The 14,809-nt window shown below is 59.3% G+C and overlaps 3 protein-coding genes across 3 annotated transcripts; 2 read left to right on the top strand and 1 right to left on the bottom strand.

Moving 5' to 3' along the window:
* Positions 1 to 2,428: 2,428 nt before the first annotated feature.
* Positions 2,429 to 4,907, bottom strand: HRG_10634 (neutral ceramidase 3; the record flags this gene model as incomplete). The annotated part of the gene is made up of 2 exons (XM_044869104.1): positions 2,429 to 3,014; positions 3,082 to 4,907. 2 exons carry the CDS (start codon positions 4,905 to 4,907, stop codon positions 2,429 to 2,431), a joined length of 2,412 nt encoding a protein of 803 aa, XP_044715846.1.
* A 2,222-nt stretch (positions 4,908 to 7,129) lies between these two features.
* On the top strand, positions 7,130 to 8,452 carry HRG_10633 (SIS domain-containing protein; the record flags this gene model as incomplete). The annotated part of the gene is made up of 1 exon (XM_044869103.1): positions 7,130 to 8,452. The coding sequence occupies one exon, from the start codon at positions 7,130 to 7,132 to the stop codon at positions 8,450 to 8,452; it is 1,323 nt and encodes a 440-aa protein (XP_044715845.1).
* Positions 8,453 to 12,071: 3,619 nt separating this feature from the next.
* Positions 12,072 to 13,641, top strand: HRG_10632 (SPX domain-containing protein; the record flags this gene model as incomplete). The annotated part of the gene is made up of 4 exons (XM_044869102.1): positions 12,072 to 12,123; positions 12,196 to 12,396; positions 12,486 to 12,682; positions 12,742 to 13,641. The coding sequence occupies 4 exons, from the start codon at positions 12,072 to 12,074 to the stop codon at positions 13,639 to 13,641; spliced, it is 1,350 nt and encodes a 449-aa protein (XP_044715844.1).
* Between the last annotated feature and the right edge of the window lie 1,168 nt (positions 13,642 to 14,809).

Genomic DNA, 14,809 nt, shown 5'->3' with positions numbered 1-14,809 from the left:
GGCGGTCATTGGGGAGCGGCGGCGATGCGGTGTCCAAGAGAGGCGCCCAAGACGTGACGGGGATTTGATTGAAGTTGGGGGGGACAAAGGAATCGGTGGATATGAGAAATGAAAGACGGAGATGGCAGAGGGGAGCGAGGGAGAGCGGGAAAGAGAGGAGGGCAGGAGGAGAATGGTGCCGGGGAGGATTTCGACAACAAGGCGGGAAAGGGATAGTAGCTTGCCAGCTAGAATGAATTCAGTTTCTCACTCGCTTTCCTTGCACCTAGGAGGTGGAGGAGGTGAAGGGGGGAAGAGACAAAGGAAATAGTCTGCAAAAGAGCTTGGATTGCAGCCGCGTGCCTACGGCCATGCCCGCTGAGACAGCCCAGTCCTGGAGTACGGGCGGAGCGAGGGGGAAGCTCGATCGGCTCGCTCAAGGGTGCCCTCCCCCTCGGGATCCTAGAGTTCTCTACGCCGCACAGAGAGTGGGAATCGACGTCCCGAGGAAAAGGAGCGAGCACCTAGCATAGACGGCTGGGTTTGACGTGCTGGGAGGGGGAGGCCGTGCGGGCCCTCGGATCCTATGGCTCTGTGCTTTACGGGACCTCGAGATGAATTTGCTGGAGAATACAAATAAGAAAAGGCATCTGGGCCGGCAGGGAAAAGGGCAGAAGCCGGAGCCGTCTCTGCTGGAGTCGAAGCCCATCGGCCCAGCCGGCATGCCCGGCCCTCTCCCCTCTCGCAGCGCCCAGAGCCAAAAAAAAAAAGGGACAAGAAACAGCGGGAGGCCCAAGCCGCGCGGGCGACGGGATGAGGAATTGTTTCTCTACCATTATACGAAAGCTTGCGGAGGCATATGTGGCGCGATGCCACACCATCGCCGCGTGTTTGTGCGCCTTGACCGGGGGAGCGACGCCTTGCAAGGAGCCGCCGACTTTTTAAGCTTAGCGGAGCCGGGTCCGCGGAAAGCTTGGTGACTATTATCGGACTGTGCATGCAAACTTATTCTGGTCGCCACCAGCACGAGGTATCGCGCCGGGGCCAGCTTTCGTCGTCTTTCGGGGGTTTCATGTCTGTGGCCTAGCTTGGAGCTTGAACTCGCCCTGACCGGCGTCCGGGGGGGCTTTGCGTCGACGTCTGCATTCGAGTGTTGAGTTGAGCTTTTCTGTAAACTCGTAAAAGCACAATTCGATGCCAAGGGGATGATGGAGGGAGAAACGAGGCAAAAGAGGTAGAACCGAGCTTACCCGAATGCCGGCCGGATATCATAACTCGTAACACTGCATAAATTCTCCGCGTAGCTATAAAGCATCAATGATGTCGTATACCATGTATTCCTACCTGGTCTGTGCATTGTAGCATGTAACTTGTATCACGAGCATAAACAGAACTTGTATCGCTGAGCCGATCCTTGCTGATCGTTGTATTGCGCAGAACGTCAAGGTTGCAAACTCTCCTTATAAACTTGTTGATCTCCCAATACCCTCTTCAGTCCAACAATTCTTCCGCTCTCTTCACCTCTCACAACTCCCCCCTCCAGCATGCACTGTACAGTTGAAGTACGAGTAACATGCTACTTGATAACCCTCGTCGCCCCCCCTTCCACCTAAATACCCCCTGGACATGTTGCAACAGCTTCGTACATCCCTGACCGTTTCTTGTACTGTGCATCCATATCGCTATAAGAGAGAGGGAAGTGGTCACTGCGATATGCTCAATCCCGTCGTTACATGACTGGAAACTCCATCGCGTCGTCGTCAACGAGCTATATGTCCCCCATGGTATTTTTATGTGAAAGGAGCCCCGGCAGAATGCATCACGTCCAAGACTTCTGCCCACACGTACCGGACGTGGCCTGTGACTGGTATCCAATGTTTCGCCCAGGGAGCGAGGATTCGTCAGCCCCCCCTCTGTGTCTTAGACTCGGAGACGGCCTCGTGCCTCCCTGCCGCAGCCCTCTTTTTCGCTCTCTTTCTTCTCAACCCCAGGTTCAGCCTCTAGGTTCATCTCTGTCAGAGGAGATAGAGCCCAACCAAAGCGGATGCTGTCTGCGACTCGAACCCGACATTATAGATGTGGATATATATGTGTGGTATATCTAGATGCCCGACAAGTTCTGTCCGTCGCCCCAGTGCGAGGATGAAGAAGAGAGAAAAATCCTTGCACGCCCTTCTAGGTGCCAGCGAGCCCTGCCACCACGGCCTTGCTCTTTCTACCCAAAATGAATACCAGAGGGGCAAAGGGAAAAGAAAAAAACACCAAAAAGCCTTGAAATGCCCAGCACCAAAACGGCCCAACGTTGAAGAAATTCGGTTCCCGCTCCTCTCCGTTCTCGCTCTCCCTATTGTGTCTTCCAAATATGCCGGCAGATGGCGAATTCGAATCCCAGACTCCGCGCTTTGCCCTTGTCCTCGGAGGCGCTGCGTGCGCACACCCATCCCCCTTCTCATTCGATGCGGAACGTCCCGCTCGTTCCCTCGAAGCCGGTGATGCGTCCTCGCATCGACTTAAAGTCTCCATAGTATCGCAATCTGTACTCGCCCGCCGGCGTTCCCTCCTCAATCTCCCACGCAATGTCCACCTCGCTCGTGCCCTGGATCCTGCTCGTCCGCCGCCAGTGAAAGGTCAGCGCCCAGTCCGAGTCGTCCCGCACGCGCCTCCACCCGGCCCCTTTGGCCGACGACACGCGCTGCTCTACCGCGGCGTACGTCTCCTCCAGCCGCAGGTTGTTGCGGGGATTGGCGCCGACAAAGGTGGCCTTGGCCCTCTCGCCGCGTTCGAAGCGCTTTTTGGCCACGTCGGTCACGAGCTCGCCGAAAACGCGGGACCGCGGCGCCGTGTCGTACAAAACGCCCGCTATCAAGCTCCACGATCGGTTGCTATTGTCCGGGGGCACAATCTCCAGGGCCGCTCGCTCCCGTGCTGGCGCGCCGTGCGCTCGCAGAAACGGCACCGATGCGAGGCTGCGGTCGATGTAGGCCGCCAACGTATGACGCCCGTACAGGGTCGACGCACCCTCATAACGCTGGACTCTGCAAGATGGTGGTCAGCAACTCGGGCGTCGCGGGAAGCATGAGGAGGAGAGGAAGTGATGCTTACCCGTACTCCTCTTCTGTAGTAATGTAGTGCGTGTAGCTGTTGCTCGGCGCCCCGAGGACGACGACGGGCTCCTGACCGTCCAGCTCATCAGCAAGCACTTTGGCGCTCTCCTTGGCCACGGCCTCTTTCCACCGACGGCCGGCCATGGTGGTCGCCTCGCCGGGGCTAACGACGATGACGAGCTGGCCGACGCGAAAGGTCTGAATGTCCACCACGTTGGGCGTCCACTGATAAGGCCGGCGGACCTCCCCGACATTAAGCAGGATGGACTTGGGGTGTTGGCACTGGACCTGGTCCTGTTTGGGCTGCATGAGGATCCAGGTAATGAACTTCCAGAAGTAGGACGAGTTGGCCGCGGTGGACAGGTGCTGAACCAGGTCAAAGGACCCGGGCTCGTCCCACGTGCCTGCGCCAAATGAGTAGCCCAGGGCAGCCGGGCAGGTGGTGGCGGCCGAGCCGTTGGGCAGGGTAAAGGCAAAGGTGGACATGTCGTGGAACTGATGAAAAGCCTTGACACCCTGGCCGCGCACGTTGGGCGAGCGGCGGTCCAGCGACTCGTAGAGATCCAGGGCCCCCTGATACTGGCGGCGGCCAATCTCAAGGCACGAGGAGGCCCCGTGGTCGTCATGTCCGCGGCCGGGCCCTTTGGCTCGGCAATGGGCGCAGCGGCCGTCGGCGCAGGTGCTGTCTTCAAAGTTGCACCTCTGGCCGGAGCCGTCGTCACAGCGGGCGCCGAGGACGTTGGGGCTGACGTCGCCCATGTTGGCCTGGGAGAAGCCGGCGACGAAGCCGTCCGACTCGCGGGCGCCGCCACGGACCTTTTTCTCCAAGAGGTCGGCGGCGACGCCCTTGTTGTCGCCCGAGATGAGCGTGTTGTTGGCCTGCATCGAGGTGCCGTGCGTGGGGAACCAGGTCAGGACGCCGAGGTTCTTGCCGTCCGAGACTCTCTGGAACTTGAGCAGCGTCATGTCGGTCTCGACGGAGCCGTCGTCGGCGGCGCTGAGGTTGTAGCGGGCGCGCTCGTCCGCCGGGTTGGCGAGGTAGGAGTAGAGGCTGCGGTTGATGCCGGCGTGGAGGATCTTTGTGGTGCCGACGGTGAGGGAGCCCGGCTCGAGGGACTCGTGGGCGCGGCGGATGGAGAGGATGCAGCCCTCGACAATGGCGCGATAGCTCTGCTTGTCGAAGCCCTTGCTGGGAATCTGGGGGAGCAGGTAGTTGAGCCAGGCGCCGGGCCCGGAGTGGGAGTGAGTGGCGGTGACGGCGAGGCTGTCGTGGCCATACATGGAATATCGGGGCCCGAGGGCGCGCAGGCCTCGGAGGATGCCGTAGCGGACGGCCGTGTCGCCCGACTGGATGTCGAGGACCAGGTAAACGAAGCGGTCGGCCGGGTTGCGGAGGTGGCCGACGATGAAGGCTCGCGAGTAGAGCCTCTGGCGCAGGCCGCTGCCAATCTGATTGAAGTCTGCATAGCCCATCATGTTGAGCTCGACGACGGGGCCCGTGATGTCGGCCTTGCCAACGCCCAGGAGATAGCGGTCGGGGGGCCAATCGCCGGGGGGCAGAGTCTGGGCGGCCCACGGGTTGTTGGATCCGTCGAGGCCGGCATGGTGATGGTGGTCGTTGGAGGACAGCAGGGGTTGAGCGCCGGTCCAGCCCGAGGCGCGGAAGAGGGCGAGGCAGCCGGCCGAGACGAGGACGACGAGGACAGTCAAGACGCGACGGCAGAGCAGGTTCGAAGGTGGGCAGTGGTGCGGGCCTCGGGAGCCGTTGGGCGGGGGCCAGCGACGGGCCTTGGCGGCGGCTGTGTCGTCTGGGCCTGACGCCATCATGGGCTGCGCACCATGAACGTGGACGAGGACGTCGTCGGACAGGACTCTGACATCTAGAAGAGACTCGAACAGGATAACCAAAAAAAAAGGAAGGGGGGTTGTGAGCGAGCGACGAAGCCCTTTGTCGGACCAGATCGAACACGAAGCGGGTCGGGAATTGCCGTCCTTGTCACCGCCGTCGGTCGTCGTCGTCGAGAGGGCGGAGGAGGAGACAGGAGGGAGAGACGGGAGGGAGAGACGGGAGGGAGAGACGGGAGGGAGAGACAGCGGTTCACGGGAAGCTGGATGACGAGTCACGGGAATGGTCACACACAGCTGTCGGGGGAAGCTTAGGGGGAAGCTCCGGCAACGCGCCGAGGTAGGGGGGGCCTCCACTGCCCTGGAGTACCGCGGAGAGGGCCACTGTAGCTACTATTAATTACAGCGCCGCTCAATGGAGAAAGCCCGGTGCGGCCACGCAAACGGCCCTGAACGGGAGAGGAGGGGCCCGGACTAAGCTCTTTCGGGACCTCGTATTATCTGCTGCGCCTGGAACCGGACTGCCTCTGTTTTTGTCTCATTCACTGTTTCGAGTGCGTAAGCCTCTAATACCAGCCAGGTATATTGTCCTGTATGGTCGTATTGTGCGTGTAAGAAAAGATGTATCAGCCAGGTAGGTACAGATAATGGGAGAGTTGTGGGCTCGTTGCAGCCAAACAAACCCGTTGTAATACGTACCCCCTCTTTCTTTTCCTTCTTCTTTTCGCGCTCTCTGATCAGATGTTCCAGGAGGGCCATGTTCTAGGCAATGAGTACTTCGTAAAGCTGTACGAACGCCTTATCTCTCCCTGTAGGCGCAGTACAACTCGTCATTTTGACCTCCCTCGCGGTCGAGCCCAGGGCAGCATCCATGCCGCCCTTCAAGACACGGCCGATTCCCTCCCGCTCCCGGGGCTATTGTAAGTAAATACCTATATATATATATATATATGTACATAAACTTACATGGACATACGGACGTGCCTGTAAATGATATGCATCATCTGGCGTATCATGACGACCCCCCGATGGCCATTCGCCGATGCTCAAGGCTGGCGGGTCTGTCCAACATGGGCTAGTCTTTTCGATTTGGCCAGAGCCGCCTCGATCCATGACTGCATCCGACTTGGCCCGCGGCGACCCGGCCTGCTCTACGGCAAGACGGGGCCAATTAACGCTCCATCCTATCTGCGATGGCGTGACCCGGCTTTGCTTACGGGGAGCACTCCTCATTGCGCGCGGCCCATCCGGCTTGCCGGTTTATCTGATCAACTCATCATAGACTCATCTCTTGTTTCCAGCTCTCTCGCCTTGCCGGGCAGTGCTGGCCGCATGCTTAATAACCGTTGATGATGAAATGTATGCGCATGGCCCCCATCTGGTATCCCCGGATATATAATGACGTATCCTCGTCACGGATACGCCTGTCATCGAAGAGAACGGGTTTTCCCTCCCCCTCTCTACATATCCACTCCCCTTTGCTGGCCGTTTCCAAACCGTTGAGGCCGTTTAGACGGCGGAAAGAGAGCTTTGGCAGACAGGACCGTGGCCGATTCACAGCCCTGGCATTGCCTCTTCTGCTACTGTTGCTTAGGCAGATTCCATCTTGATCCTCTTCCTTCTCCCCATCGCTTGTGGGCCGCCGGTTAAGGCAGGGCGAAGCCTCCCCACCGTTATCGCATTACACGGCATCCACTCACACTCGAAGCTATCGCCCGATTCGGCCTCCGGACTTCCACCTACAGCGCAATCGCCGGCAGCAGCCGTCGTTTGGTGGAAGAGAAGGATTATTTCTTACCCTCGACGATTGCCGGTCCAGTCCGCTGTGCTTGGCACGGCCGCCTTGTTGCCCCCTGGCACAATCGCATCGACAAAATACCGTGTTTGCCTCTCGTCTTTTCCCGTCCGTAGCGCCCTTGTCGCCCTTCCGGCTCCGTGTCGCTGCTCGGCTGGCCAACATTGTGTTTTTCCACCCACGAGCTTCGGCATCACATGCATACGCCATACAACTGACGTACAGGCTGGACATGGTGTTTTCGGCTCAGTCATTGGCGGCGTCTTGACCGCACCCCATTGAGCGTCCACGGCAGCACTCTACTTACCCGCGCTCGTCTTTGCTGTCGCTCCAGAGGAAGCGCTCGTGGCCAGAGAGAGGGACAGATCAAGGTTCCCCAGACAGGATCGGTGTAGCAGAAGCGAAAATGGCCGATCACCGCCCCATTCAAACGAGCGCCGTCATCGTGCTCGGCGCTCCAAAAACGCCCGCTCTCCCGCCGCCCTCGCCGCCGACTCCATGCGTCTCACCGCACGACAGCACACTCTGCGAGCCCACGAGCCCCTTCAGCCTCGGCGAGGGTCAGCCGGCGCGGCACCGCGAGGCGGCGACAGAGCGGCGCCTGTCGCGCGGCCTGCACGTCCTGGCCACAGAGGCGGCCGCCCTGGCAGACCTCGCCCGGTTGTACGAGGAGGACGCCGGGGCCCGGGACGGCTTCGACCGGGCGGTGCAGGTGATTGCGCACCGCAGCGCCGCCGGCGGAAAGTTGGTCGTGGTCGGGGTTGGCAAGTCGGGACACATTGGCCGCAAGATGGTGGCGACGCTGCAGAGCCTGGCCATCCGGTCCGCGTTCCTGCATCCGACCGAGGCCCTGCACGGCGACCTGGGCATAGTCGGTCCTCGCGACACGCTGCTCTTCATCACCTTCTCGGGGAAGACGCAGGAACTGCTGCTGCTGCTCCCTCACCTGGCCGAGACGTTGCCGGCCATTGTGCTCACCTCGCACACGCGGGCCGAGACGTGCGAGATCATCAGGCGCCGGCCAGACGCGGTCCTGGTGCCGGCGCCCATACCCGAGGCCGAGAAGACGTCGTTTGGCGTGTCGGCGCCGTCGACGTCGACGACGGTGGCACTGGCTCTTTGCGATGCACTGGCCATGACGGCGGCGAGCGAGCTTCACGACAATGTGCCGGCCGAGTTTGCCAGGAACCACCCGGGGGGCGCCATCGGGGCGGCCACCGCGGCAGAGACGACAATGACAGCAGACAAGACGTCGACCCCGACGGCGACGAGACGGTCTCAGACGACAATCAAGCACGTGGCGGTGCCGTGGGACGAGCTATCACGGACCGCGGGCTTGAGCCGCGAGGACCTGGGCGTCGATCTCCTCCGGGTGGGGTACGGCTCTAAAACGGGCTGGGTCAGGGTGGACGACGGGGTGGCAGCGCCGGCCAAGATCCGACAGCTGTCGAGGTCAGATGCGGGCCTGCGCCTCGACGAGGTGCCAGGCCTCATCACGACCCGTCGTGACATGATTCCCCTGCCATCCGACACGTCAATTCGACAGGCCGGCGACATGGTCCGTGCAATGCGGGCGCAGAACGGAGACATGGAGAAAGAGGAGAGTGAGGAGGACGAGGAGGAGAACGGAGGGGGGGGGTTATGCGGGTACGATGCCGTGATTGCCGCCGTCGAGGGCGGCAGCATCGTCGGCGTCCTCGAAGCTCGACAGATCCTCGTTTGCCTGTAGGCGCCTCATGACCTAGCGGGACATTGTGTGTGTGCTGGTGTATACACATGTCATGGGAAGGGTGTGTAAGCGTGCAAGTGAGTGCGGCAGACAAAAGACAAACGGCCGGGCGGGTAGGCCGGGCAGGCCGGGCTGGTCCCGAGACAGCAGGCATAGAGCACGGGACAATGGACTCGTGTATTCGCCATGACCGAGACGGCACGGCACGGCACGGGACAGAATGGGACGGGGCAAGCTCGAGGGCGCAAGTCGTTGAGCGGTTCGAGCATTACGCTGGGAGCCTTGGCGTAGACGGACCAGGCCAAGGTCGTCGTGGCTTTAGTAGACGAAGCTGGCAAGTGGCAGCATTTTACTTTGGGCTCTGTACGCATGGATGGAGGTATGTGCAGAGTACCTACGTACGCATAGATCGAGCTCGACAAAAGTGGCTTGCTGTGCCATCACAAGAACGTACGAGTATATACACTGCCCCCGAAGTTGATTCGAGGCCATGCACGATGCTAGTTGAGCCAATGCTCGTTGACCGAATGGAGAGGGAGCATATGACCACCTACTGTATCCGGGATTGAGTCTGCCATTGCACACCATGTCATCATCATCATCATGTCGTTGTCGACGTCGTCATCTTATAGGGTGGACTGCCATTGGTGCAAGTTTGCCTCGTGCATACTTGGTACAAAAAGGCGTCTCACCCGTTTGTCAGTTCTCGTTGGTGCCCTTAATTAGCTGCCGTCCGAGCACAGCATACTGTAAGTTCTGGCGAGAGGGCTTCTTACATTACACGCTGTGGCACGAGAGCAGCCACTCGCTCTGCCTTTTCCGCAGCCACCAACGGACATGACTGGACAGTGACACGGCGGGACTGCTTCATAGTCTCGAGTTATCATTATCCTCTTTCCGTCGTCCTGGATGTGGCACTGGTCCGCCGCACACTTACACAGACGCGCGCGCACGCGCACACTCGACCCGCATGCATATCTGCAAACATAACCCCCAAGTAGTCTGCTTATGTACATGACAGTCAACCGTCAAGCATCAGGGGTCGGATGGTGCTTCTTATCCCCCCAATGACAATAATCCCATGCATAGCGGCGTATATATCGCTCAAGCCAAGTTGTTGGACCCCTTGGCCGGAGTGTGTCGCATTCCCAAGTGGAACTCTGCCTTCTTGCACGCAGTCTTTTTGTTCATGGAACTGCGCGGCACCTTTGTAGAGGTTCAGACCTTTCTCGACCCAATTAGGGTCCGATGAGTGGAGGGTAGGCGAGAGCAGTCTTCAATACTAACACGCCGGTGACGGGTTTCGAGGCAGTTGGCTCGGTGCTTGCTGCCAGCGTGAGGAGACTAGGCTGGACATGCCAGACCCCTCTTCTCGCCGTCCTTTTGTTCCCTCCATCTCCTTCTGCACTTGTCCGAGGCTATTTTCTTTCCCATGGGCAAAAATCAAGAGCACTGTACACGTGAGAAGCTTCCGGTTTCGGTTGGTGGTCGCGTGAGCGCGGTGTTTGTGGCTGCGGCCCAACGAGCCAGTCTTGGCTCCGTAGGTAATGTATGGGCTGGGGATGATGCGCATGACAGCCTCTTTTGTTCTCTCCCGGTCAGTGTGGTGGCGGTTGCGCGGCATGTGTGTCGCCGTCGTGGCCGGACGGGCCGGCCAATCATCAGACGAGGACATCTACAACGTTATATCAGCTGCCGCCAATTTCGTCTCGTCGGCTTTCCCCCTCACGACGGACCAAGATGCCGCGGATGCTGCAGCGTGCTTCTGAGGCGCTCTCACCCTTGCCCCCCTTCGTTGCCTCTCTTGTGCGACGCCGTGCCGGTGCTGGGTGGCGGCCTGTGAACTGATGAGCCGTGCGTCCAACATGTGAACTGCATCTTGGAATACAAATCACGCACTTTGTTATCTGCGTACATACATGTCTGCTTTAGGCACGCAATCTGGTATGCTGATCCGGAGGGACAGCCGATGAAGGCGACCGGACATCGGGTCAAGGCAGGCCGACAACAGCCGGTGGAGCAAGATCGGGATCTTCACGCGGCGGTCCGTACCCTGAGCTTCCCCCTCTGAACCTACCGCTGCACGGCCTCGGAAGCGACGCCACGGAAGCGTGTATCCGTACCTGCGGTGTAGGTAATTAGTGGATTGTCCGTGTCCGGGAGCGGCAACATGGCACCGGGTGTGCCGGGGCCGAAGCCAAGCAAAATGGGCGGTTTCTCTGTTGTAGCAGATGCAGAAGCAATGTTCTGTACATATCTCGATTACAAAGTGTTGGTGGTGGAGGTGGTGGAGGTGGTGGTGGTGGTGGCGGTGGATGATGCATGCGGCGTCAAAAAAAGGCGACGACCAGCAGGCCCCCTTTTTCGTCACAGTCCGGGTACATCCATGGCAGCTGCTGATAAGATTCGTTGTGAATTGTGCATCCACGGACAATCGAGTCTGTGTCTCTTCCAGTGGATACAAGCAAGGCCGGATGGCGGGAGCGGACGGTGCCGCAGGTACTCTTGCAGGTGTCTCTACCGGTATAATTGCCGTAGATTCAGTTACCCAGTCCCTTATCTACGTAGAGCGACTGTCAGATGTTGAAACCTCGCCAACCGTCGGTGTAGGGGGGAGGGGCTAGAGGAGCGACCCGGGGGCCTGGGCCTCAGTCCCTGGCCCCTCCCCTGTCATGGATAAGAGCTGCTGCATCTCCCCTGCCCTGGGTTTCACCATACCCAGGTACCTGAAAGCCAAGCCAAGCACTGCCGGCTGCTGTGGTAACTGCTACCTCTGGGCTAAAGTAGCGCCTCATGTGCCTTGCCTTAGTACAGTTAGTGCATAGACGCAATACAGCGGCGTACAAACACCATGATACGACTCCTTCTTTTCCAGCATGTGCTTCGTCTCGGAGCTACTAGGCTGGGGGTTTTTTTTTTCCTTCCGCTGTTAAGAAGAGGGGCCGACCGGCCCCTTTGGCCACCTGCTTGCCCCCCCCGCCTCTCTGATTTTCTTCTTCGTCTTCTTCTGCATCTCTCCTTTATCTCCTTCGCCCGGACCTACTTGTCTCGAAACTCTTGGCTTCCACGCACGTGCCAAGTGCTGCACAGACACCGGTACTTGCCTGCTAGGCTCTTCCTGCTTAGCCTCCGGCCCAAGTCCCTGCGCTGCTCCGCCGCCTTCGCCTCCGCCGGTTCCTACTCCTTCTTCATCCCTACAAAGTACATTCCTGCTTGTAACTTACCTACCCTCTACCTCTCTCTCATCCCCCCTTCATCAAACCTCTTCTCGTTATACCCGAGCCTCTATCCTTTCTTTTTCCTTTTCCTTCCTTTTCCCTCGCGCGCATCGAACCAACCACGATCGCCAAGCCCGACGAGCAGCAGCGGGCTCTCCGTCAGCGGTCCTCGCTAGCACAGTAGCCGCGATCCCCTGCTGCATGCAACATCATCCTGCGTCTCGGGCTCCCCCCACGAGGTGAACCCTTCAAGAACGTCATTGGCGTCACCACTCGTTTGGCGCGAACGGTCCTCGTCAGCTTTCTTTTGGCCCACTGCCGACCCAGCCGCTGCCAGCCTGTGCCTGTGCTTGCCGGCGCGTGGGCGACTCACTGCAGTGCCGGCCGACCTTGAACCAAGGATGAAATTCGGCCAGCAGCTGGAACAAGAGTCGGTTCCGGAATGGAGCCTTCGTATGTACAATTCACATGGCTGCCGTCCTGCCCCGACTCGGCGCTGATTCAACCCCCCCGATTGCCTTGCAGATAACCTCGACTACAACTCTCTCAAACATGAAATCAAGGCGCACACCACACGGGACCAGGCCGCTGCCATGACCATCCCCGGTCACCCGGATCTGGCCTTGCGCAACTTCGAAGACGGCCTGTATGCGGAGCTCGACCGCCAGCATGACCGCTTACACCTCTTTGTCAACAGCAAGGCCGACGAGATCTCGAGGCGCCTAGGTAGGCTCTTCCCGCCCCCTGTCACGCCGCTGCAACCTTAGGCGCCCAGGACCATGGTACGACCAACAATGGCTAACAAGCGTGTGTAGAACACCTCGACTTCAACATCCAGCGCTGGATCTGCAAATGCGCCAGCGGTCACGACACGTCCATCTCCCTCAAGCGACAGCGGAGGTTCGCCAAGTACGAGCGCGAGCTGCTGCGCTGTGGCCAGGATATATTTGCTCTGTCACGCTTTGCGAGCGCCCAGGTGGTGGCGTTTCGCAAAATCCTCAAGAAATACCGGGTAAGCCGCTGTCCTTGGTTCCTGAAGCCCTGGCCTGTAGCTAACCCTGGCTACCGAAGAAATGGACGGGCTCGTCAACGCTGACGTCTCGCTTCACGGAAACCATCCTCGGCAATCCCAAGAGCTTCACCAAACGCGATTTTACGCCGCTCCAAGCCCGGTACGATGACATCCTGGGCGACCTCCGAGCCTCGGTCCCCTCATTCAGCAAGACCAGTTCTCCCTCGTCAGTGGAGTTGTCACAACCCGAGCCGCCGAGCCCGGGAAACTCGCGACCGGCTTTTGGCCACCTACCGGCGGCGGAGATGGAGCCGCGCATCAAGTACTGGAACGAGTACGACGACGGGAGTGACGGTGGCGGGCCCGAGGACGAGTACGCAATCTATATCAACCCCGACAACGAGGTCGACTTCCCAGGCCTTGCATATGTGCGCGCAATAACGACGCTCCCCTACGAAAAGGCCAAGCAGTGGTTCGAGCGGCGCAAGAGCAGCGACGAGACCCGGCCACTGCTTTCGTCGGCGTACGCGCGCCCGAGATGCTCGTCGCCAACAATCGAGTCCGAGGAGGAAGGGTACTCCAGCTCTGACGCGATTCCTCATGAAGGCTACTCAACTTACTGTGCGCTCCCGAGCACAAGCGAGCAAAAGGTGACGCGCTACCGGGAAAGGGTCCTGCTGCGGGGTACCGTCGGCTGCTTCTTGACGTCGTTTGTCCTTCTGGTCATCGCGGGCGTGCTTATCTGTACAGGGAAGCGTAAGCTCCGCGTCGAGGTGGACGCCGGTGTGACGTTGGGTGTCATGGTCAGCCTCCTCTGCGCATGCTGCGGCCTTGGCATGACGCTATACCGAAGGGATGCGCTCAGGGCCACGTACCGACTGGTGGTTTGGGGGGCCTTTGTCGCCTCGTGCTTGTTGAACGGGATGTTGCTCGTCATGGTCCTGGGCAGCACGCCGTGAAGGCGCTGCCAATGTTGCGCAAATCTATCGACTGGTGGATAGTACCCGGCCGTGACGAAACACGGCTTCATCGGTTCCATGGCGGTACCAGGGAATGGAAATATTTGACGGCACTGCGGTTGAGTTTATATGGGACATGTTTCTATCATCCACGGGATGGGGCATTGCTGTTCTGGACACGACAACTATGATTGGCGAACATGGCAGGGTCGGGACAGTGGCAAGACCTCACGGGCTCTGGGGTAGTATTGGCACAACTCAGCATTCTTGGATCAGCGTGGTGTTGTTGTCGGTCAAAGGTGGCAGGCTGTCGCTTGGGTATTGCAGAGAATGTTGGAAGAAGGGTAGTCTCACGAGCCAGGCGGCGGCATGGCAGATTGGGAATGCCTGTTGGGGACCAGCACGAATTCTCTCACCTTGTCTGCCATGGGCTTTAGCAGACTGAGATATTGCAACCTGGACAGAACTGAAAGCCTCTTGTGAGAGCAGTGCATACATTCCTTTCTCTGAGCTAATAGCCCTTTATTCTGCAACGTCTGCACATGGCCGTTTTGCGGTGACCTCGGTGAGCCGTCGAGCGCGGCTCGTCTTGACCGATTCCTGCCACGCTCCCCGATACGCTGGACCCCTCCCCCGCGCCGTGAACCCTTGCAAGCCATGTTTCGGCCCCCGGCCCCCGGCCCCGGGGACCATGTGCATCGGCATGGCATGTACAGTACAGACATACTTCGTATTCGTACAGTAGAGTACTATATGCTTGTAGATCTCAAGGCGAGACGTGACTCACCCAGTGTCGCGGGATAGGACTTTGGCGGCGACGACGACAGAAGGCGGAGAAGCACGGTTCTTGCACTCGGTAGATGCAGCGTCGAAAGATAATGGGATACAGGTGTAAGGGTATGTGATGTGTGCGAGTTGGGTGATGATGACGGAGCCGTCTTTCTTTCTTGCCTTTTGAGTCATCTCGCCGAACATGCTCAGCGGGTGCTGGCGGCTTGGCGTGTCCAACCTGGCATTCTCTTCAAGATGACGAGGACGGATAGACTACAAAGCTCATGTCGGGATTCGACGCCTCCTTGGAAACGCCTTCTCGTTCTCCTCTGGTCATCCAGCTCCTCGTCACCATCTCCATCCCGGCCAGCCCCCCACGACTTGATCACCACCTTGA

This window comes from Hirsutella rhossiliensis, assembly GCF_020360975.1.
Source record: "Hirsutella rhossiliensis strain HR02 chromosome Unknown scaffold00016, whole genome shotgun sequence".
NCBI classification, from domain to species: domain Eukaryota; kingdom Fungi; phylum Ascomycota; class Sordariomycetes; order Hypocreales; family Ophiocordycipitaceae; genus Hirsutella; species Hirsutella rhossiliensis.
Note: the sequence above shows the minus strand (reverse complement) of the source record. Positions and strands in the feature narration are given on the sequence as shown.